Source organism: Bufo gargarizans, chromosome 4 (genome assembly GCF_014858855.1).
Source record: "Bufo gargarizans isolate SCDJY-AF-19 chromosome 4, ASM1485885v1, whole genome shotgun sequence".
Classification (NCBI taxonomy): domain Eukaryota; kingdom Metazoa; phylum Chordata; class Amphibia; order Anura; family Bufonidae; genus Bufo; species Bufo gargarizans.
Genome location: NC_058083.1, coordinates 423198409 through 423224661, shown reverse-complemented (window position 1 = coordinate 423224661; position 26253 = coordinate 423198409). Strand labels below are relative to the sequence as shown.

General features: G+C 42.8%; 1 protein-coding gene across 3 annotated transcripts in view; it reads left to right on the top strand.

The window, feature by feature from the left end:
* Window positions 1-26253, top strand: part of SMYD3 (SET and MYND domain containing 3) — a 709171-nt gene that overhangs the window by 429714 nt on the left and 253204 nt on the right. For all 3 annotated transcript variants that reach the window (XM_044291898.1, XM_044291900.1, XM_044291901.1), the window contains one exon: window positions 24394-24461. In XM_044291898.1, coding sequence (XP_044147833.1) covers window positions 24394-24461 — 68 coding nt within the window. The remainder of the gene's footprint in view (window positions 1-24393; window positions 24462-26253) is intronic.

Below are 26253 nucleotides of genomic sequence, written 5' to 3'. Positions count from 1 at the left end.
ATAACATGGTTATAAGGGAAAATAATAGCATTCTGAATACAGAATGCTTAGTATAATAGTGCTGGAAGGGTTAAAAATAATAAAAAAGTTAACTCACCTTCTCCTCTTGTTAGCGTAGATCCCGGTCTGTTCTTTAGCTGTGGACTGAATGACCTGAGGTGACGTCAGATCACATGCTCCAATCACATGGTCCATCACCATGGTGATAGAGCATGTGATCTGACGTCATCAAAGGTCCTTCAGCCACAGCTAAAGAACAGACCGGGATCTACGCGAACAAGAGGAGAAGGTGAGTTAACTTTTTTATTATTTTTAACCCTTCCAGCACTATTATACTAAGCATTCTGTATTCAGAATGCTATTATTTTCCCTTATAACCATGTTATAAGGGAAAAAAATACAGTGAATAGACTGTCACCTAGAACCCATGCGTGAAAATCGCACCGCATCCGCACTTGCTTGTGGATGTATGCGATTTTCACGCAACCCCATTCATTTCTATAGGGCCTGCGTTACGTGAAAAACGCACAAAGAGGAGCATGCTGCGATTTTCACGCAACGCATAAGTGATGCGTGAAAATCACCGCTCGTGTGCACAGCCCCATAGAAATGAATGGGTCAGGATTCAGTGCGGGTGCAATGCGTTCACCGCACGCATCGCACCCGCACGGAAAACTCGCCCGTGTGAAAGGGGCCTTACAAACAACATCTCCTAGCAACCATCAGTGAAAAATGCATTGCACCCGCACTTGCTTATGGATGCAATGCGTTTTTCACGCAGCCCCATTCACTTCTATGGAGCCAGGGCTGCGTGAAAAACGCAGAATATAGAACATGCTGCGATTTTCACGCAACGCAGAACTGATGCGTGAAAAACAACGCTCATGTACACAGCCCCATTAAAATGAATGGGTCAGGATTCAGTGCGGGTGCTATGCGTTCACGTCACGCATTGCACCCGCGCGGAAATCACGCTCGTGTGAAAGGGACCTTAGGCCTCTTTCACACGAGCGTGACGGATTAGGTCCGGATGCGTTCAGGGTGCGTTCAGAGTGCGTTAAGTGAAACTCGCACCATTTTGCAAGCAAGTTCAGTCAGTTTTGTCTGCGATTGCATTCAGTTGTTCATTTTTTATCGCGCGGGTGCAATGTGTTTTGATGCGTTTTTCACGCGCGTGATAAAAAACTGAAGGTTTAGGCCTCTTTCACACGGGCGTCATGTTTTTTGCCCGGATAAGAGGCGGGTGCGTTGCGGGAAAATGCGCGATTTTTCCGCGCGAGTGCAAAACATTGTCATGCGTTTTGCACTCGCGTGAGAAAAATCACGCATGTTTGGTTGGGATTGATGTTCTGAAGATTGTATTATTTTCCCTTATAACATGGTTATAAGGGAAAATAATAGCATTCTGACTACAGAATGCATAGTATAATAGTGCTGGAGGGGTTAAAAATAATAAAAAAGTTAACTCACCTTCTCCTCTTGTTAGCGTAGATCCCGGTCTGTTCTTTAGCTGTGGACTGAATGACCTGAGGTGATGTCAGATCACATGCTCCAATCACATGGTCCATCACCATGGTGATGGAGCATGTGATCTGACGTCATCAAAGGTCCTTCAGCCACAGCTAAAGAACAGACCGGCCTCTACGCGAACAAGAGGAGAAGGTGAGTTAACTTTTTTATTATTTTTAACCCTTCCAGCACTATTATACTAAGCATTCTGTAGTCAGAATGCTATTATTTTCCCTTATAACCATGTTATAAGGGAAAATAATACAGTGAATAGACTGTCACCTAGAACCCATGCGTGAAAATCGCACCGCATCCGCACTTGCTTGCAGATGCATGCGATTTTCACGCAACCCCATTCATTTCTATAGGGCCTGCGTTACGTGAAAAACGCACAAAGAGGAGCATGCTGCGATTTTCACGCAACGCATAAGTGATGCGTGAAAATCACCGCTCGTGTGCACAGCCCCATAGAAATGAATGGGTCAGGATTCAGTGCGGGTGCAATGCGTTCACCGCACGCATCGCACCCGCACGGAAAACTCGCCCGTGTGAAAGGGGCCTTACAAACAACATCTCCTAGCAACCATCAGTGAAAAATGCATTGCACCCGCACTTGCTTATGGATGCAATGCGTTTTTCACGCAGCCCCATTCACTTCTATGGAGCCAGGGCTGCGTGAAAAACGCTGAATATAGAACATGCTGCGATTTTCACGCAACACAGAACTGATGCGTGAAAGACAACGCTCATGTACACAGACCCATTGAAATGAATGGGTCAGGATTCAGTGCAGGTGCTGTGCGTTCACGTCACGCATTGCACCCGTGCGGAAAACTCGCTCGTGTGAAAGGGGCCTTAGGGTGAATAGAATAAGGGATCAAAAGATCCCATGTTCCTACCCTCTAAGGGGGCTATTCAGGGCCATCTTTACCAAGAGGCAAAAGGGGCAGCTGCCCTGGGCCCAGTTGCTCATGGGGGGCCCAAGGCAGCTGCCTTTTGAGCCCTGCTAGCCACTGCCCCGGGTGTCAGACTGTCAGCTACACAGGGGGTGCTGCCATGCCTGCCAGCACTGAGTCCAGGCATCGTACTGTGTTAGAGCTGTGATCTAGGACCTTAGATTACATCATCACCATGTGACTAGTAACCTAGCAATATTACTGGTCACATGGCTATGAGGTCATCACAGGTCCTACCAGGAGTGTTGCAGGAGAAGTTAACTGTGGAGCTTTTTTGTGTGAAGATTACATCAGAAAAAGGTGACAGGGGCTGTTATGTTAATATACTGTAAACTACTGTATAGTGGGGTGGTGTATACTGTGTGGGGGGCCTGTATACTGTGTGGCCCTGTATACTGTGTGGGGCCCTGTATACTGTGTTGGGGGCTGTATACTGTGTGGGGGGCTGTATACTGTGTGGGGGCCTGTATACTGTGTGGGGGGCTGTGTATACTGTGGGGGCTGTATACTGTGTGGGGGCCTGTATACTGTGGGGGGGGGGGCTGTGTATACTGTGGGGGGCTGTATACTGTGTTGGGGCCTGTATACTGTGTGGGGGGCTGTATACTGTGTGGGGGCCTGTATAGTGTGGGGGACCTGTATAGTGTGTGGGGGGACCTGTATACTGTGCGGGGCCTGTAAAGTGTGGGGGGCTGTATATTGTGGAGTGCTATACTGCTGTACTGTATACTGTGGCGGTCTGTATACTGTGGGTGCTGTATAGTGTGGAGTGCTATACTGCTGTACTGTATAGAGTGGGGGCTGTATCGTGTATAGTTTGGGGTGCTGTATACGGTGAGGTGCTATACTGGGAGGTGTTGTATACTGTGGGGTGCTGTATACTGTGGGCTGCTATACTGCTCTACTATATACTGTGGGGTACTGTACAGTGTGGGGTGCTATACTGCATACTGTGTGGTGCTGTATACTATTGGGTGCTATACTGCATACTGTGGGGTGCTGGGGTGCACTGTAACACTAGGGTGAACTGAGCCCTGGTCTCCTTCCTGCAGAGCGGTGCCCACTTCCAGCCTGAGCCCAGCTTCCCAGAGCACCTGAGCCGCTGGAGTCTTCAGAACTGGAAGTATTTACAGTCATTCACTGTACTCTACCAGATGTGTGGATTTTTTGTGTGTGTGTTGTGGTGGAGGGCGTGGTTGCATGTTAAGGTGTGGGAAGGCGGGATCCAGGGGGCCCAAGTAAATTTTTGCCCAGGGTCCAATCAATATTAAAGACGGCCCTGGGGCTATTAGTTATTAAACAAAAAGTGAAAAAAGCAAAAAGTTTAAATCACCCCCTTTTACCAATGTTACATATAAAAATATATTAACAATTCCTGTGCAGTTAAAACACTGTAACAAAACAAAAAAGAGAAACGCACCATTCGCCATTTTTTTTTGTCACCTCTCCACCCAAATCTTTTTTATAACAGTGATCACAAAGTTATATGTACCGCAAAAATGGTACCAATAAAAAACAAGCCCTTATACAGCTCTGTGGATGGAAATATAGAAAAGTTATGGCAGAAAAATACAAATTTGGTATCGCTATATATACATACTGAGCCACGGAATAAGGACTTCATGTTAATTTCTGCACACAGTGAACACCATGATGTCAAAACCCTAAATACATTAGCAGAATTTTAAATATTTTTTTTCGATTTCACCCCACAAAGAATAGTTTTTTACATGGTAAATTAAATGGTGCCCTTAGAAAATACTTATCCCGCAATAAATAAGCCCTCATATGGGTATATGAGCAGAAAATTTTAAAAGTTATGGCTATTGGAATGTGGGGGTGGGGGGCAAAATGCAAAACCAAAAGTGGGCCTGGTACTTTTTTATTTATTTATTCAATTTTTTTCCTTTATAACATACATTTAAAAGTAGCCAAAAATTGGGACAATGCCGGGTCTGAGTACATCAATACAGGTTCTGCCAACATAGCAGATATTGGGCCTGGTACTTAATGGGTTAATATACAGAATATAATAGAAAAGTTAATGTATTTCAGTATTTCAATTCAAAAAGGGAAACTCATATTATCTAGAGGTCACGGTTTCCCTGGATGCTGCTGCCCCTACTGGTCCTTGCATTTATTGAAAACTTCACTGGCTTGGATTACTGGATTTGGTATTGTGACTACATTTTTAGCTTTGTTTGCCTCTGGCTTAACATATATTGCATTGTTCAACTGGCATTTGACCATTTTTCCCTATGACGGGCCTTTAGTGTTTTTCTGTTTGTCCATGTTCACGTATTGCAGTATAGGGACTGTCTTCTAGTTGTGGGGTCACTGCCTAGGGTGACCATGCAATGGATAGTGAGTATGGACAATTTTAGGGCTGCCTAAGTTGACCGTGCAAGTAGGTAGGGAAAGTGGGTCCGGGCAGTTTTAGGGCTGCATTATCCCTGTTTGAGTGTGACAGTAAATGTTCGTTGGCACCGAACCCGAACATTTACGTAAAAGTCCGGGTTCGGTGTTCGGCGATTTTTATGGCGCTTTTTGAAAGGCTGCAAAGCAGCCAATCAACAAGCGTCATACTACTTGCCCCAAAAGGCCATCACAACCATGCCTACTATTGGCATGACTGTGATTGGCCAACTGCAGCATGTGACCCAGCCTCTATTTAAGCTGGAGTCACGTAGCGCTGCCCGTCACTCTGCTCGGATTAGTGTAGGGAGAGGCTGCAGCTGCTGTGAGGGAGAGATCAGGGAGAAATTTTATGAAGATTCAGAACTGCTTCTTTTTTTAAGCCTGCCCTGAGCCAACTACTACTGAAAACGAACTTTTTTTTCTTCAGTTAGTCAATATCAATACATAATCGACAGCCATTTTATGCAACGATAGTGCACCAGCACAGGCTATCTGCATGTCTGCAAGTACAGAAATAAAGCTTTTTGCTTACTGTTCTGGGGTGAAAAAAAATACATCTGTTTCATATAGTGCACATCTGGGAATAGACATGCATAAGTGAGTGTCACATTTAGGCCAGAAATACGGCTTTGGCATACTGGGGTGAAAAAACCCTCTGATATACTGCACATCTGGGATTACACGTGCATAAGTGATTGTCACATTTAGGCCAGAAATACGGCTTTGGCATACTGGGGTGAAAAAGCCTCTCATATACTGCACATCTGGGATTACACATTACACTTCCTCCTCCTCTTCTACCACCTCCTCATCCGGTCAGCGACAGACCTTTACCACCAACTTCAGCACAGCCAGAGGTAAACGTCAGCAGGCCGTTCTGAAACTGATGTGTTTGGGGGACAGGCCCCACACCGCGCAGGAGTTGTGGCGGGGTATAGAACAACAGACCGACGAGTGGTTGCTGCCAGTGTGCCTCAAGCCCAGCCTGGTGGTGTGCGATAATGGGCTATATCTCGTTGCAGCTCTGGGACTAGCCGGTTTGACGCACATCCCTTGCCTGGCGCATGTGCTGAATTTGGTGGTGCAGAAATTCATTCACAACTACCCCGACATGTCGGAGCTGCTGCATAAAGTGCGGACCGTCTGTGCACGCTTCCGGCGTTCTCATCCTGCCCCGCTCGGCTGTCTGCTCTACAGCGTAACTTCGGCCTTCCCGCTCACCGCCTCATATGCGACGTGCCCACCAGGTGGAACAACACCTTGCACATGTTGGAGAGACTGTGCGAGCAGCAGCAGGACATAGTGGAGTTTCAGCTGCAGCACGCACGGGTGAGTCGCACTGCGAAACAGCACCACTTCACCACCAATGACTGGGCCTCCATGCGAGACCTGTGTACCCTGTTGCGCTGTTTCGAGTACTCCACCAACATGGCCAGTGGCGATGACGCCGTTATCAGCGTTACAATACCACTTCTATGTCTCCTTGAGAAAATACTTAGGGCGATGATGGAAGAGGATGTGGCCCAGGACGAGGAGGAGGAAGAGGGATCATCTCTAACACTTTCAGGCCAGTCTTTTAGAAATGGCTCAGAAAGAGGATTTTTGCAACAGCAAAGGCCAGGTACAAATTTGACCAGCCAGGGCTCACTACTGAAGGAGGAGGAGGACGAGGATGAAGCATGTTAACAGTGGGGTTGCATCCAACGCAGCTCGGGCCCATCACTGGTGCATGGCTAGGGGGATACGGAGGACGCAGACGATACGCCTCACACAGAGGACAGCTTGTCCTTACCTCTGGGCAGCCTGGCACACATAAGCGACTACATGCTGCAGCGCCTGCGCAACGACTGCAGAGTTGCCCACATTTTAACGTGTGCTGACTACTGGGTGGCCACCCTGCTGGATCCCGTTACAAAGACAATGTGCCATCCTTAATTCTCACACTGGAGCGTGATTGGAAGATACGCGACTACAGGCGCATGCTGGTAGACGCACTTCTGAGAGCATTCCCGACTGATGCCAGGGGACAAGTGGAAGCACAAGGCGAAGGCAGGGGAGGAGGAAGAGGTCGCCAACTCAGCTGTGTCAGCGCCAGCACCTCAGAGGGCAGGGTTAGCATGGCCGACATGTGGAAAAGCTTTGTCACCTCGCCGCAACAACCAGCCCCAACTGCTGATATCAAGCGTGTTAGGAGGCAGCATTTGAACAACATGCTGTAACAGTACCTGTGCACACGCCTACACGTACTGATTGATGGTTCTGCCCCATTCAACTTCTAGGTCTCCAAATTGTCCACATGGCCTGAGCTTGCCCTTTACGCCTTGGAGGTGCTGGCCTGCCCTGCACTCTCTGAACGTGTATTTAGCACAGCAGGAGGCGTCATTACAGACAGACGCAGCTGCCTGTCCACAGCCAACGTGGACAAGCTCACATTCATTAAAATGGACCAGGCTTGGATCCCACAAGACTTGTCTGTACCTTGTGCAGAATAGACATTTATACCACCATCAAACATACATTCTTGTACTCAAGTCAAGTGCAATGATTCTTTGTTTTATTTTTATATTTTTTATTTGTCTCAATATTTTGGGGGCTACCTACCCCAATAAAAAATAAACATTGTTGGCTACCTCCTCCTCCTCCATTGCTGCCTCCACCTACAACACCACATTCACCGCCTCCTCAACCTCCGACTCCATATCCACCTCCTTCTCTGAGTTGCTGAGTTGCGGGTTAATAATTTGTAATTTTTATTTTATTTCATTTTAAGTTATTTCCCTATCCACATTTGTTTGCAGAGCAGTTGCCATGCTCTTAAGCACATTTTACTGCCTTTTACATCCCTCTAGTCTTTTCAATGACTATTTTAGAGACATTTTAATGCAAAAAAGTGCCAATTTTAGTGCCGTAAATTGAAAAAAATCTTATTTTCAATTGTCGGGTGACATTTTACCATTTTTGGCGTATACAAACCCCTGCTGTGCCTGGGTGACAGGGGCCTAAGGCCTCATGCACACGACCGTGCCGTTTTTTTGCGGTCCACAAACTGCGTATCCGCAAAAAACGGAAGGCGCCCTTGTTGCCTTCTGCAATTTGCGGAACTGAATGGGCGCCGGCAATATAAATGCCTATTCTTATCCGCAAATCGCGGACAAGAATAGGACATGTTATATTTTTTTTTTTGCGGGGCTGCGGAACGGAGCCACGGAGTGCTGTCTGCATCTTTTGCGGCTCTATTGAATTGAATGGGTCTGAATCTGAGCTGCCAAAACGGCGGCTTGGATGTGGACCCAAACAACGGTCATGTGCATGAGGCCTAAATCTCTCAAAATCCTCTGTTCTATTGCTGGGTGACATGAACCCCCTTTTGCCGTGAATGAACCCCTGCTGTGCCTGGGTGACAGGGGCCTAAATCTCTCAAAATCCTCTGTTCTATTGCTGGGTGACAAGAACCCACTTTTGCTGTGAATGAACCCCTGCTGTGCCTGGGTGACAGGGGCCTAAATCTCTAAAAATCCTCTGTTCTATTGCTGGGTGACATGAACCCCCTTTTGCCGTGAATTAACCCCTGCTGTGCCTGGGTGACAGGGACCTAAATCTCTCAAAATCCTCTGTTCTATTGCTGGGTGACATGAACCCCCTTTTGCCGTGAATGAACCCCTGCTGTGCTTGGGGGACATGGGCCTAAATCTCTCAAAATCCTCTGTTCTATTGCTGGGTGACATGAACCCCCTTTTGCCGTGAATGAACCCCTGCTGTGCCTGGGTGACAGGGGCCTAAATCTCTCAAAATCCTCTGTTCTATTGCTGGGTGACATGAACCCCCTTTTGCCGTGAATGAACCCCTGCTGTGCCTGGGTGACAGGGTCCTAAATCTCTCAAAATCCTCTGTTCTATTGCTGGGTGACATGAACCCCCTTCTGCCGTGAGTGAACCCCTGCTGTGCCTGGGTGACAGGGGCCTAAATCTCTCAAAATCCTCTGTTCTATTGCTGGGTGACATGAACCCCCTTCTGCCGTGAGTGAACCCCTGCTGTGCCTGGGTGACAGGGGCCTAAATCTCTCAAAATCCTCTGTTCTATTGCTGGGTGACATGAATCCCCTTTTTCAGTGAATGAACCCCTTCTGTGCCTGGGTGACAGGGGCCTAAATCTCTCAAAATCCTCTGTTCTATTGCTGGGTGACATGAACCCCCTTTTGCCGTGATTGAACCCCTGCTGTGCCTGGGTAACAGGGGCCTAAATCTCTCAAAATCCTCTGTTCTATTGCTGGGTGACATAAACCCCCTTTTGCCGTGAATGAACCCCTGCTGTGCCTGGGTGACATGGGCCTAAATCTCTCAAAATCCTCTGTTCTATTGCTGGGTGACATGAACCCCCTTCTGCCGTGAATGAACCCCTGCTGTGCCTGGGTGACAAGGGCCTAAATCTCTCAAAATCCTCTGTTCTATTGCTGGGTAACATGAATCCCCCTTTTCAGTGAATGAACCCCTGCTCTGCATTGCTGACAGGGAACAATATTTTATGAAAACATCTGTTACTGATCGGAAGATGCGCGACTACAAGTGCACGCTGCTGATGGCATTCCCACCTGACAGCGGGGGCACAATGGAAGCACAAGGCGAAGGCAGAGGAGGAGGAAGAGGTCGCCAATGCCGCTGGGGCACCTGTAGCACCTAAGAAGGCAGGGTTAGCATGGCCCAAATGTGGAAAAGCTTTGTCAGCCTTGGAGGTGCTGACCTGCCCTGCAGCCAGTGTATAGTGTGAATGTGTGTTTAGCACAGCAGAGAGCATTATTACAGGCCGCAGCCAATGTGGACAAGCTTATGTTTATTAAAATGAACCAGGCACGGATTCCACAGGATTAGTCCGTACCTTGTGCAGAATAGACATTTATACCAGCCTCAACCATCCATTCTTGTACTCAAGTGCACTTATTCTTTGTTTTATTTTGTTATATGCCCCGATATTTTGAGGGATACCCCAATTTAAAAATAAAAAATAACACAAATCAGTGTTGGCTACCTATTCCTCCTTCACCGCCACTTCCACCTACACCGCCATGTCAACCTACACCGCCACATCCACCGCCTCCTCAACCTCCTACTGCTAGATCCAGATTGTTATTATAAATTTTCTGTATTTTATGTTATTTTAAGTCATTTCCCTATCCACATTTGCCATGCTCTTAAGCACATTTTGATGCCTTTTGCAGCCCTTTCCAGGACTATTTTAGAGCCATTTTAGTGCCCAAAAGTTTGGGTCCCTATTGACTTCGATGGGGTTCGGGGTCAGTCCCGAACCCAAACTATTTTTTTCAAGTTCGGCCGAACCTGTCGAACCCAAACATCCAGGTGTCCGCTCAACTCTAGTCGTAATCCTGACAATAGATTCATCACATACAGAGTGATGTATTTCAAGCATTTATTTCTTTTAATGTTGATGATTACGGCTTACAGCTAAGGAAATCCCAAAAGTCAATATCTAGAAAATGAGAATATTTTGAAAAATTTCAGGATGGTGTCACACTCTGTTCAACACAAAACACCTGCAAAGGTTTCCTATACCTTTAAATGGTCCCTCATTCTGGTTCGCTGCAAAATCATGGGGAATAATGCATAACAGAATGCTAAAGGCATTCCATTATGCATTACGTCATGGAATTCCATGCAATTCAGTTTATACCTGAACCCGAACTTGAACTTCAAAACTTGAAGTTCGCTCATCCTTAGTTATTCCTAAAGAAGCTGGCTGTTCACAGAGTGCTGTAGTCAAGCATATAAATGGAAAGGTGAGTGGTAGGAAAAAGTGTGGTAGAAAAAGGTGCACAAGCAACAGGGATAACCAGAGCCTTGAAACTATTGTCAAGAAAAGGCAATTCAAGAATTTGGGAGAGATTCACAAGGAGTGAACTATGTCTGGAGTCAGTTCTTCAAGTGCCACCACACACAGACATATCCAGGACATGGGCTACAACTGTCTCATTCCTTGTCTCAAGCCACTCATGACCCAAAGACAATGTCAGAAGTGTCTTACCTGGGTCCAAAAATCTGTTTTCAGATTAAAGTCAATTTAGCATTGTATGGAGCTTTATGGAGATGCTGATTCAATTTTCCAGCAGGACTTAACTTTCAAAAGTACCAATACCTTGTTTAATAACCACGGTATCACTGTCCTTGATTGGCCAGCAAACTTGTCTGACCTAAACCCCATAGAGAGTCTATGAGGTGTCCTCAAGAGTAAGATGAAAGCAACCAGACCCAACAGTGCCCACAAGCTAAAGGCCGCTATCAAAGCAATCTGGGCTTCCATAACACTCATCAGTGCCACAGGCTGATCACCTCCATGCCACCCTGCATTGATGCAGTAAATTGATGCAAAAGGAGGCACAACCAAGTATTGAGTGCATACTGCACACTTTACATAATTTTCAGTAGACCAACATTTCTGTATTAAAAATCATCTTTTAATTGGTCTTATATACAGTGCCTTGAAAAAGTATTCACAAGCCTTGAAATTTTCAAAAATAAATCACGTTACATCCAACAACTTATATGTCTTTTATTGGCATTTTATGTCATAGACCAACACAAAGTAGCAAGTACGTATGTATGAAAATAAAATTATACATGGTTTTAAAAAAAATTCATAAATAAAAATCTAAAATGTGCTGCGCCTCAATTCCAGCTGCAAGTCTTTTGGGGTATGTCTCTACCAGCTTTGCACATTAAGAGGCTGAAATTTATGCCCATTCTTCTTAGCAAAATAGCTCAAGCTCAGTCAGATTGAATGGAGAGCATCTGTGTACAGAAAATTTCAAGTGTTGCCACAGGTTCTCAATGGTATTTAGGTGTGTGACTGATCCATTCTAACACATGAATATGCTTTGATCTAAACCATTCCATTGTAAATCTGGCTGTATGTTTCTGGTCATCCTGCTGTCTTTTGCAGCATCTACCATGTTTTCCTCCCTGATTGACCTATATTTGGCTAAATCCATCTTTATATCAACTCTGACCAGCTTCCCTGTCCCTGCTGAAGAAAAGCATCCCCACCACATGCTGTCACCACCACGTTTCACATTGGGGATGGTGTGTTCACTGTGATGTGCAGTGTTAGTTTTTCACCACTCATAGCGTTTTGCATTTAATCAAAAAGTTCTACTTTGGTCTCATCTGACCAGATTACCTTCTTCCACATGTTTGCTGTGTCCCCTGCATGGCTTGTGGCAAACTGCAAATGGGACTTCTTTATGGTTTGCTTTCAAAAATGGCTTTCTTCTTGCCACTGTTCCATAAAGGCCAGATTTGTGGAGTACATGACTAAAGACTAATGACCTGTCCTGTGGACAGATTCTCCCACCTGAACTGTGGATCTCTGCAGCTCCCCCAGAGTGACCATGGGCCTCCATCCCTTATCCCTGATGTGTCTTGTGTGTTCCTTGGGTTTCATGATGCTGTTTGATCCCTAATGTTCTCTAATAAATCTCCACACACACACAGTAGAGATATCAGAGTACAGGGGGTTGAATACAAATGCACGCCACACTTTTCAGATTCTTGATAAAAAATGTAGAAAATCATGTATAATTTTCTTTTCACACATACATGCTACATTGTGTTGGTCTATCACATAAAATGCCAATATAATACATTTAAGTTTTTGGTTGTAACGTAAAGAAATGTGGAAAAGTTTAAGGGTTATGAATACTTTTCCAAGTATTTTAATTTAATGAGATACCGACTTTTCGATTTTCATTAGCTATAAGCCATAATCATCCAGCCAAGTGTCCTGGGTACCAGAAGTGAAAAATTTCCAAGTACCACTGGCAGTAAAAGGGTTTATTGTTCGGACATTTTATCACTGCACAAAAAGAACATACCATTAATTAAATCTAATAGGTTGCACTTTAACACATTTTACTGGGCTGACCAGTATATCTGGTATGCCGGTTGGCCCATTCAGCTACAGTGCTCAATGTAGCCTTCTGAAGTGACAGATCCCTTACCATGTACCGTAATTTTTTTCTATTGTTAGAATTTAATGCTGTTTTTTTCTCTATGTGTTCAACACCAATGATGTCCACACTTGTTCAGTTTGGCTGCTGTATATAAGCACAAGCCCACTGTTCAACACTTGATAGAAGCCCAGCAAGGTTAGATAATAAGGCATCTAAACCAACAGTGTCACACATACTGTATGCTCAGTCTCCGTATTGGGGGGTCAAGTACCCCTTGAAGTGAGTTTGCATTTGATCACCTACCTACTTGTTTGCTATAGCTGTACCAATCTTTACCTTTTTAGCATTTAGGTCTTATCATCTGAGGGGTTTTGAGTAAAAATAATAATTTACCTTACCAGTTTGAGATCATTGCTGATGGCAGTGGTGAGAGCTGAGCAGTTTATTGAATCCCAGCAGACATCTGGTTCATTTATTCAGTGATACATCATAGTATTTTGGCATATCAAACATTTTCATGAGCATGTGATGTTTACGGCATGATTTTCATAATCCTCCATTACAATATTATTTGAATATACCCAGCAGCCTATGGTTTATCTTGTTAGAATATTTTAATATTCTAATATGTCATCAGACGCATACTATCTCTGGTCCATTTTACGCTATGTATGAATATTTTCAGGTCATTTCTTTACAAATAGGAAAGCTTGTGTGTCAGTTTCACATTCATTAAGTTTATTTTCCAACGTAACAAGGTCAACAATTCAATTAACAGGAGATAAATCTTAATAAACTTCCATGACAGATTCAAAATTTTGTTTAAAATGCAATGAAAGTACCATAAAGCTCTTATTGAGAGTAAATGTGTCTTATTGCTGGAGATGAATTCATAAAGCCCCTTGTTTTCCAACTCAAAGGAAATATAAGTAAAATATCATAGGATCGCCCACCTGGTTGGTTTGCTCCATACTCTATGGTAAATCTCACTTTTGTGATACCTTCACTTTGATACTTTATTGGATAGCCTTTTGGCAAGGTATATGAAGTAGAATAGAGTATACGATAGTCCTAAAATAACTGAAATCAGCAAGAATGTACCCCACCAAACCAGGCAGACATATTTTTTTATCCAGATTGAAATAAAGACAAATTCAATAATGATTTTGGATGGGCAATCAGAAAATCAATAGAGATGTTCTTAGCCTTTATGTGCCCTTTTCTATTATGTAAATGTCACATGAATAAATTATGCTGAAACATATGAAAATATAGTTAGTGACCTGTCAAGTTCGAGTGTTCATCATCTATTTTACAAGTTCTCATTAATAATGAAAGAAAATGAAAGTTACAGTATGTTACATGCAGTTTGCTGTACATTCCATCTTCTTATGCACAAATATTATAGAAAAATGTTTGTAAAATTTTGTGAAACAAGTAGCATTTCTAGACCATAGTGTTATGTTTAAAGATGCATCAAATTTAATAAACAATGTGCAATTTTTGATTAATTTGGCACGAAGAATGCCAATGCAGACTCCTGCATACCCTAATAATACATTACCCCCACAGTGATATTGGAAAAATCGTTTTCTATTTTGGGAGAAAAGCAACAGATATGGTGTTATGTTATATAAAATATGCATATATATTCTATCTCCACCAGCCCCACGCCCACAAATACACATACACCGGAGTTCTGGGAAAGTGAAGAAGCCGTGGCTTTCGTTTTTACAAAAGCAGTGAAAAATTCTCCTTTTTTGGGAGCAGCAACAGAATTGCAGTATGGAACCTGACGGACAAGGCAAGAGATGTGCAGTTGTGTAGGGGTAGTACTAGTGGCAGCAGGGCTGTATGGGACCTCATGGGCAGGGAGACAATGGCAGTGGTATCATTGGGCTAGTGATAAATAGCCAGTGTCAGCAATAGCAGATCTATTTATTGGCATCAGCCAGAGGTGTGTGAAAATCCTCATAGATCAATGTCTGATTCATTTTCACAAATGTAATGTTTTCTACACATGTAAAGTGCAGTTTTGTCTGCTTGGCTGTAACAATACCAACTTCCATAGTGAATCCTCTCTCAGTACACTGGAAGCTATAAAAGACATGGCTAAATGGTTAGTCCACTACAATATAAAAGCAAGTGACAGAGAACAACATGTCAGGTACACTAGTCTGTGATTAGTTTAATTTTTTTAAATAAAGTTGTACAGAGTCCAGTGGAACTATGAAGCAGCACTATGTCGGCCAGCACTCGGATTAATATCGTAGGAGATTTCTGTCTGTAATTGTGTATTTTTTGTGGAAATTGGGCTGATATCTGGCTGATGCACATTATTGTGACATTATACTATTTTAATGCTTTCAATAAAATTAACTATATACTTTCATATATACTGGGTTTCGCTTTGGTTCCTTGTAGGGACTCTTTTTGTAGGTTTTGTGTATGTATATTGAGGTACCCTGGTCATTATTTTTTGGGAGGCAATTGTCTGTATTACAATACAGTGAGTCTGACTCTGTTCCTAGGTAAAGCTGGCCATACATTTGAGATAATGATTGGCCACATTGTGGTCGATCAGTTGTCCATGGGATTGTTCGTACAAACAATCCCAACAACTAAACTGACTCCCTGGTGCTTGAGCACAATGGCAAATGATCAGCTGAATTCAGCCAATCATGCCATCAACATGTAGTTTTGGCTGGTGAACGACCAAAGTTTTCCAGCACGACGGATTACATTTTTGGAAGACAAGAGTCTGCCATCAGCGTTCTCAACACTTTCAAAAGACAGTTGGCCGGAATGGCCGAAATCTGTCATTCTGGCCGAATTAAATCTTATGTGTATGGCCACCTTACCCTAACATCTCTCTACATCTCTTTCTATCAGTTAAAGCTAACTAGTTGCTATACCTTACCTTCCCTGTCTGACCCTAAACATCCTTTATTGTATGTCTAAAGATAACCTTTCATTGTTCTTTTTCTGCAAGAAGTCTTGTCACATCAATGTACAATATCAGAATACACGTGAATCATCTGCTTGGGATCTTATATAGTGCCATTTTCACATGTCGGTATCATCCCTTCTGATGGGCTGTGACTGTGTCACAGCGATCATATGCAAATAAAGTGGTCTCTGGGATCTTCACTGTGACCACAGCTGTCTAATAGCTGCACAGTTACAGAGGCTGGCCCTGTTACTCAAAGTGCAGAGGGTGCTACAGTTGCAGGGAAAGCAGAGCCTCTAGGTGTAAGGTCGATGCCCCTGTTACTTCTAGAGGTCTGCTATTGCTGACAATGTATCGGCAGCATAATCATGACACTGCCAGTGGTTGCCTTTCCATCATGTTCTATACTGTATTGCTGCCACACCTGCTGCTTTCTGTAGTGTTACTATTAATGCCCCTACACTTCACAGTATTTCCTTTACTGCTACCCCTACACAGCTGCACATATCCTGCCATGTCTGTAAGGTTCTATACTGTACTGTGACTGCTTCTAATATGACTACCCCTCATAGCTAGACATCTCCTGTACATCAGGTTCCATACTGTACTACTGCTGTTCCCCAAAAAAGGGGAGAATTCTGGAGGCTTGTTCACAACATGTCACTGCTTCTTCTGTTGCTACTGTGTTACTACCAGCTGGCATCTGCTCCCCAATTAGTTACAGTTTTTGGATATTTTTTTAGTTTTAGAAAGGATAACAAATACTACAGTGCAGTGTGTTTTAATTAAGCATTTTGTTAACACCATCAACCATGCATTTGCTCATAGCTATACATGTCACTGTCTTTGTATTACAGAGCTTCATAGGGTGGAGAGAGAAAAAATATTAAAAATAAAAAAGAGACAAAGACATGGCAGAGAAATTCCTAGGACACCTCAGAGTGTCAGAGCAGTTTTGATTTGGGTCAGATTTATCTGTACCCAAATGGAATTACAATGAAAATTCGCCCATCTCTAAATGTGCACCACAAACATTTTAAATAATATTATTTCCTGATGACACATTTCCTGTTCTACACTTTTTATTGGATGCTATTAAGCTAGATTTTCATATTTATGTGGTTAGGATTACATAGCTGTTTGTCAGTATCATTTTAATATGGTCACAAAACCATCTAAGACTAGCTTGAATAGCCCCACTTCCTCACTAGTTTTGTAAATATCTTACTTTAGGAAATCATAGCTATTTGTTAACTGTTTCAACAGTTGAGCACGTGTTCTATGGGTCCAGCCCTGTTTGTTCTTATTCCCTTTGCTTTTAAGAAGGAGCATAACTAGTGTCCTCTGTGTCAAATGACAAATTTTGGTCCTGGGTTCCCTTCCCTGTGAGACCCATTGGCATTGCTAGAGTCTATTACAAGGATAGAAACATAGAAATATAGAATGTGTCGGCAGATAAGAACCATTTGGCCCATCTAGTCTGCCCAATATACTAAATACTATGAATAGCCCCTGGCCCTATCTTATATGAAGGATAGCCTTATGCCTATCCCATGCATGCTTAAACTCCGTCACTGTATTTGCAGCTACCACTTCTGTAGGAAGGCTATTCCATGTATCCACTACTATCTTAGTAAACTAATACTTCCTGATATTACTTTTAAACCTTTGCCCCGCTAATTTAAAACTATGTCCTCTTGTAGCAGTTTTTCTTCTTTTAAATATTCTCTCCTCTTTTACCTTCCCTTTATGTATTTAAAAGTTTCTATCATATCCCCTCTGTCTCGTCTTTCTTCCAAGCTATACATGTTAAGGTCCTTTAATCTTTCCTGGTAAGTTTTATCCTGAAATCTATGTACTAGTTTAGTAGCTCTTCTCTGAACTCTCTCCAAAGTATCAATATTCTTCTGTAGATATGGTCTCCAGTACTGCGCACAATATTCCAAATGAGGTCTCACTAGAACGGCATGAGCACCTCCCTCTTTCTACTGGTAATGCCTCTCCCTATACACCCAAGCATTCTGCTAGCATTTCCTGCTGCTCTATGACATTGTCTGCCTACCTTTAAGTCTTCTGAAATAATGACCCCTAAATCCCTTTCCTCAGATACTGAGGTTAGGACTGTATCACTGATTTTATATTCTTCTCTTGGGTTTTTACACCCCAGGTGCATTATTTTGCACTTATCCACATTCAATTTTAGTTGCCAGATTTTTGACCATTCCTCTAGTTTTCCTAAATCCTTTTCCATTTGGTGTATCCCTCCAGGAACATCAACCCTGTTACAAATCTTTGTGTCATCAGCAAAAAGACACACCTTACCATCGAGGCCTTCTGCAATTTCGCTGATAAAGATATTAAACAATATGGGTCCCAGAACAGATCCCTGAGGTACCCCACTGGTAACAAGACCTTGGTCTGAATATACTCCATTGACTACAACCCTCTGTTGCCTGTCCCTCAGCCACTGCCTAATCCATTCAACAATATGGGAGTCCAAGCCCAAAGACTCCAATTTATTGATAAGCCTTCTGTGTGGGACAGTATCAAAAGCCTTACTAAAGTCTAGATAAGCGATGTCTACTGCACCTCCGCCATCTATTGTTTTAGTCACCCAATCAAAAAAATCTATAAGATTAGTTTGACATGATCTCCCTGAAGTAAACCCATGCTGTTTTTCATCTTTCAATCCATGGGATTTTAGATGTTCCACAATCCTATCCTTAAGTATGGTTTCCATTAATTTCCCCACTATTGATGTCAGGCTTACTGGCCTATAGGATCAGCAACCTTCAGCACTCAAGCTGTTGTGAAACTATAATCCCCAGCATGCTCTATTAATTTCTGTGAGTTCTAAGAAGAGCAGAGGAAGTATGCATGCTTGGAGTTGTAGTTTCACAACAGCTGGAGTGCCAGAGGTTGCCTACCCCTGGTCTATAAAGATATTTGCCCCCCACAAAAATAATAATACATTTTGCTATGTATTACACCATTAATAATAGTCATACAGTTAACAATTAACACTATTATACAAGCGAAAAATATCATCAGACTATTACCAGGGGCTGATTGGCCATAGACCTTACAGGGAAATTTCCCAGTGGGCCGATGCCCAGCGGGCTGCCTAAGCCCCCTTCACGGCCAGCCAGTGGAAGTTTTGGGGGATGTATTTTGTGCTGCTGGCAGTATTTTGTGATGGACTGTGGTATTTGGCTCTGGTGGGGTGGTATAATGTGCTACAATATGGGATTTTTTGCCCTGCCTCCCATCGATTTGGACCCAACTACAAAATAGGGCCACTTTTAGTATTTTTCTATGACCACTTTAAGTTCCCAGTCTGCCCCTGACTGTTACTGAACAAATCCCAGTAAACCAGGACCAATATTACCAATAATTAAACTGGCTAAATAATACAGCAACACCATAAGCACAAATTACAACCACACAGTGACTGAATACCCCTATACTTATATTAAATAGAAACCACCATACAATGACCATATAGTGATAGATACCAGTTGTACGCAGATGCTCTGTTGACCAGATATGTGATTACATTACAGTTCTATCCAGTGACTTACAGGTGATATCCTCTATGATTGGAATCGGTCACATTCCTTTTCCCTCTCCATCCAGCCAGAGTGCCATAAAGACTTTCTCCAGCTGCAACCTATGTCTGTAGAGTGTAACACTAGCACATTTTCTCATCACTTTTCAATCACCCTCAGTAATTATGTTCCTGTTTAAGCCTCCATGAAATTGCAATGTTTGGTTTTATGCCCCATACAATAATAATATGCACCTTTGTTCCCCTGTACAATAGGAATGCCCCCGTTTGTGCCCCCATACTTAGAAATCCCCCAGTTTGTGCCTTCATGGAATAGTAAAGTTCCCTTTAGTGCTTCTTGCATTATGAATGTGCACCTTTATAGCATGAATATGTTCCTCGGTGCCCATGAAAATAGATATGTCCTCCTTGGTGGCTCCATAGAACAATAATGCCCTCATTAGTGCCATCTAGTACAATGTCCCCTTTTGAACCCCCTTTACACAAAAAAAAGGCATATAGTCCTGTTTTAAAAACGAGTAACCCTCTTCATCCCACACACTGTTTATGGCCCACTCTAGGCTGTGTAATTCGGTAATGTCATTGCTCCACCTGATGTCTTCTGGATAATTTACACAATTAAAGCAACTCATACCCTATACCCATATTTTTTTTAAGTAGCTCTCTGACAGATTATGGATTCTGACAGCCATGGGCACATTAATGCAATTTTGCATCAAAATTGTCAGTCTCCATGTCTGACATAACTAGAGCCGTAAACACGCCTAACTTACTAAAAAGAAAAGTACAAGATATGGAACGCTCATACATGCCAGATCCGCAAAATACGGGTGTGGTCAGTGTGCATCCCGCACTTTTTGCAGGCGCCATTGAAAAAATGCCTATTCTTGTCTGAAAAACAGACAAGAATAGGACGTGTTCTACAATTTGTGGCTCGGTTGCACAGATGCACCCAGCACATGGATAACATCAGCATCTTTGTGGCCCCATAGAATTGAATGAGTCCACATACAATCCGTAAAAAATGCAGATCAGACATGGACTGAAAATACAGTTGTGTGAATGCCCCTTAACTCTGCCCCCTTTTTTACTACATGTAGATCTGGTTTGGAAGCTTGCTCTAGCCCCTCAGAATTTAACATGTTCTTATGTCTACATGCACGTATCTTCATATTCACCAGAACCTGTAAACATTTCAATCATGGAGTCAACAAATGCCCTGAGTAGGCTCAGGGGTGATAAGATATACAACTGCGTAAAGAGGACCATTCATGGGTCCAAACATTATAAACTAAGTATCAGGATACGTAGGGCATAGTGCAGGGATTTTAACTGCACTTACAATTTTTTCTGGGCGCCGCTCCGTTCGCCCTCTGTGACCTCCAAACATTATAAACTAAGTATCAGGATACATAGGGGAATAATCCTGGGATCTAACTGCACTTAGTTTTTTCTGGAGACATTTTCTCTTTCTCCGTGGGCGTCTCCTTCTCCCTAGCTGTAGCACTGTCCAATCGCAACAGAGAAAAAAAAAAACTCACCTTCTCCCTGGCTGTGACGCTCTCCGCTGAGATTAGACAGCGATACAGCCAGAAAGAAGGAGACGCCCATGGAGAAAGACTCAGTCTCCTCCTCATTGCTCCGATGCTAAAATTAGCATACCAGGCGGGAGAATACAACGGAGGCCGCAGCGGGCGAACAGAGCGGCGCCCAGAAAAAATAGTAAGTGTAGTTAGATCCCTGCACTATCCCCTACGTATCCTGATGCTTAGTTTATAATGATTGGACCTATGAAAGGTCCTCTTTAACCTGTCACTAGTTTAGTATAAAAAGGTTTAAAATCTGTAGGGAAGAATTGACGATAATAACAAACTCTGATGTCCCTCTCTAACAAAGACATAGAATTAAAAAGTAAAATGATCCATCCTGCTCCCTTACTTCAAACAAGTGTGGCTCAAGCCATAATATTCTAGTGGGAAACATTTCACCCCTTCCCACCATTTGTCATTCATGTACATAGTGAGCGAGACATACATGTCTGTGCGAGGTGATTGCAGGGGCACAGGAGCTGTGCCCACACTACCATAGGAAGAGTCTGTTTATGAATGAGAGCTGGATTCCTGCTCTAACAGCAAGGATCAGAGATATCCAGTTAACCACTTAATGCTTACTGCAACATCCAAGTGGTTTATGGAAAAAGTCATGCCATCGCCCACCACCACAATGCAGTCATGGGATGTCAATGGTTTCTGGAGACCAGAGGCAGAGCAATAGCTTCCAGACCTGCCATGTGAGTAAACCTATAAAGCCCTGCAAGAAATGGGGTTTAATAGCGTGTCAGTGTAAAGCTGACAGGGATAACATTGCAATACAAAAATATTGCAGTGTTTGACAGAAGCAAAGTATGAGAAGTTTGCGTTCCCTAGTGGGACTAAAATATAAACTAATGGGTGAGATTTATCAAACTGGTGTACGGTAGAACTGGCTTAGTTGCCCATAGCAACCAATCAGATTCAACCTTTGATTTTCCAAAGGAGCTGTCAAAATTGAAAGGTAGAATCTGTTTGATTGGCAGCTAAGCCAGTTCTACTTTACACCAGCTTGATAAATGACCCCATACGTTTTTAAACAGTACAAAATATATAAAGAAAGAAAAGTGATAAAAAAGTTGTATGTATCCAATAAAAACTACAATTAGTCTCCCAAAAAAAAAAACAAGGCCCACACAATTCTATTGATGGAAAAATTTAAATGTTATGAATGCGGTGAAGCAAAATTTGTGCAAAGTAAAAAAAAAGTTGAAAAAAATGTAACTATGGTATCATGAGTATTGTACTGACATGTTACCAACAATGCCAGAACTGCTATTGTTTTGCTCACTCTATCAGATCTGTCATTGGCGGGTGTCTTTAGGAACAGCAGGGCTTGTGTTATGGACAGTGGGTGTGGACCCACTGTGCCAATTAACCAGTTTGGCTTTGGGCTAAACCTAAGGGCTTTATACTGGTAGTTCCCTGCTATTCACCCTTTTACCCCTATACAGGAATCTGGACTTCACCACAAGGAACCAACCAGGCCTCTACCTCCTGGACTAGTCCTGGTGTAGTTGGCCTCTAACCCACAGGAGTCAGAGACATTGGTGCAAAGCACCAAAGACACTAGCTAAATTGTAGTATGATTGCAGTCCAAGAGTCAGGGCAGGCCAAGTACTTGCGTATTCCAAAAAGCGATTCCAAGGTCAGGGCAGGCAGGGTTTGTGCATAATCCAGGTCACAGTTCCAAGGTTGGGGCAGGCAGCAAGGAGCAGAATCAAAAGACAGACAGGGTTCAGTACATGGGATCTCCTTCCCTGGGTAGGAACCTTAAAGCGCAGGCGAGGAAGTGGATCCAGAGCGCAGCTAAATAGGAGGCTGATCAGAAACTTAACCATCACCTGGACAGGGGCAGGAGAAAGGGATTAACTCTCCTAATGCTGAAAGGAGTTCACTGAGCACTAGTCCCAGCACACACAATGGAGTGATGTCTGCGCTTATTTAGAATAGCAGGACAACGACGGACATAAGCCGCTAACCTAATAGCTGATGAATCTTAGTGCCAGATCAGTCCGGCTAATGACTGATGTAGAAAAAAAGAAAAAAATGGCCACGCCAACAAAGACCATTGAATAGGGAATCTGTCACCCGTTTTATGGTGTCCTAACTAAGGCTAACATAAAATAGGGGGGGGGGGGGGGAATCCCCTAAGCAAAATGCTGGGTCACTTTCTTTAACTGAGCCTTCCATTTTGCCAAAATGGAAAGTGCATAATTATGAGTCCTAAATATTCATGAGCTCCTGGCTTTCCCCACCCACCTGCTGCTGATTCACTTGGGAAAACCTGTCAATCAGAGGCAGGTGGGCAGGGATAGCCATAAGCTCATGAATATGGGGACTCACTGGCATGAGCTGGAGCTGTTAGGATTTAAAAGTGAGAGCAGCAGAAAACTGCTGACAGATTCCATTTAAGCTAAATACAAAAAGAGATCGCTGCGCTCACCTGTGATGAATCTTGACGGGAGGCACAGACTGCTAGGTACAGAGCACAGAATAAATACCAAAGAAAAGAAAAAGTCCAGCTTCCAAAAAATGTAACAGCCTTTATTAATAATGTGCTAAATAAAATCCAATTCAGATACCTTGTCTGCGCGTTTCGGATTTTACAGAAGTGATCCTTACTCATGACAAAGTGGTGATAACAACCATGAGCTCATATGTGTAACTTTCCCAATCAGGTGCAGTGTAAAAGTCCATGGGTGGGTACATACAGTGGTTCTCTGCTTTTCCATAGTTCTCAACTGGATTTGCATCCTAAGGCCGCGACAACAGCTGGAAGCAGCACTGGCCATCGGCATGCCCCTTTCTCTACCGGGCCCCTATGAATCCCCTGTGACCAGAATAATAACATTGCTACAAGTGGAATGCCAGTTTATTGCAAAAGATTTGGTCAGAAGTTCATCTACCTAGGTGGCAACATCTTCCATTAACAGGGAACAATGTTTCATTTGCAGCTAAGTTGCTATGTGTAACCTGTACAGTAGCATTTATTTTGTGTGGATATAATTTCTTTCTAAGCGTTAAAAATCATTAGCTGTTGGTAATGGAGCTAGTCACTAAATGTGCCAATTAATAAATGTATTGCTCTAAATTTGCCCAAGCCACACAGTTTTACTGCATCTTCTTAACAAGCTCCAGTCTGTAAAACCAGAAGAGCTTGGCTGCCCCATTGAACAGGTCCCCTTTCTCTCCTCTAATTAAGAACACCTTATTTCAGTCCTTTCCTTGCTGAATGGAGCTAGTATACGCTTTGAGAGCTGCTTGAAACATTGCAGGAGACCGGAGCCACGTGTGATACCTGGCTCTTTTTCCGGTGCTGGCACTGGGTGTTTTATGATCTTCCACAGCAATTTGCTGAACGCTATAGACTTTATTTATTGAATGTTTCTATTCCTTCAGGTCAAAACCCACTAATCCCAGATTTGCTTTGCTTGTTTTTACAGCTGACCTGTAACAGCTTCACCATCAGCGATGGAGAGATGCAGGACGTTGGTGTTGGCCTGTATCCCAGGTAATGCATAGACTGCCTTATTCACAGTGACTCAATTATTAGTTTTATTTTTTTTAGCTCTTAGGTAGCCGGTGGGGTTTATTAGAAGAAAACGACTTCCACTGTTAAATTACAAGGAAACGAGAAAAAAAAAATGATTTAAAATTTGTTTTCAGAATGCCTCATTACCAGCTGCAGAAATTATTTATGTAGTCTTAAACTGATGGCTTTTTGTTTAAGTTTAGCATGTGGATTTCACTAAGGACAGAAATAAGTTGAAAGGTAAAACTGGGGGCCCTAGTTTATATTTCATGCCACATGGACCTACAGTAATATAAGCAGTTCAACGGAAAGAGGCATTTTCATTAGAACTAAATTCTAAACTTTCCCACAGCAGGAATTCTGATTCAGTTGTTACCACAATTCACTTACATTATCTTTAGCCAGCATTGCCAAGTGTCAAAACTTTCTAAATATTCTGGTCTACCACACAGTGAATTTAGTAAAAAGATTTTTTGTGAATTTAATTTGGGCGTAGAGAAGAGAAATAGTTATTTTTACGTTTAAAGAGAGTCTGTCAGGTAAATTTCACTAATATAACTCCCAGCAATAGCCATCAGAACATTGTAAAAGCATTATAACCATACCTTTATGTCATCTTAGTGTTTATTCCATGTCCCGGAAAAGCACTTTTATCACTGAAAAACAGCTCCTGCGTGCCCAGCTGGGTGGGCATTCCTTTTCAAAGTGCCCACGTTCACTGCAATTTCCATGGAATAAACACCCAGATTACATAAAGGTATAGATATTATGCATTTATAAGATGGCCATTGCTGGTAGTTATATCAGTGACATTTTAGTGACAGATTCCTCTTAATAGGAATGGATCATCAGAAAATGGACATTATCCTCTTGCCGACTGCTCATTGACTAATATACATATTACTGCTTTATTTTATTAGAAAGACCCCAGTAATATGTGTTAGCTTATAGGCATAGAAAACGCATGTATCTCTATGTGGTCATGCTATAGCTTGGTGGTTAGTGTATAGAAGTGCATGTAGAGATCATAGGTTTGAATCCTGGGACTATAATAATATATTATGCTTGTGGCTAGCAGCAGCAGTAATATGTATATTAGCTTTCTCAGCAGATCTCAGTGTGGTGAAGCTATAGTACATAGAGTATATGATATGTAGAAGCTAGGACACAGCTCTGCTCCTAGCATGTCTAGTCCTGTCAATCAATGGGAGGGGGAGTGTGCAGAGCACAGGGGATGTTACAAAGCAGTGCTCCAAGGATTCAGCCCCTCCTTCTGGTGCTTGGACTTCTCATTTGCATATACATAAAAATGCAGATCTCTTTGCAGCTATTTAGCATATAGACAAAAGAAAGGTATTATTTTAATTAGCATGATGAGCTCTACCTGGTGACGGAGCTGCTTTAAGACAGAAAGACTTAAATGTGACTTGAGTACTGCAAAGTTTTTGGGACCCTTCAGTGCAATCAATTAAGGGTCCATTATGCCTTTCTTCTCATGCCCTAGGAAGAGCCAAATCCAGGAGCTGTACAGCTTTACATGGAGTGCCACTATACCATGTTCAATTCAATGCTGTGTTTGGAAGATATTCTAGGGGAGAATACCTCTATGCGATAGAGCATTATGAAATTGGAGATACAGTGGATATACAAAGTCTACACACCCCTGTTAAAATGTCAGGTTTCTGTGATGTAAAAAAATGAGACAAAGATAAATAATTTCAGATCTTTTTCCACCTTTAATGTGACCTATTAACTGTACAACTTAATTGAA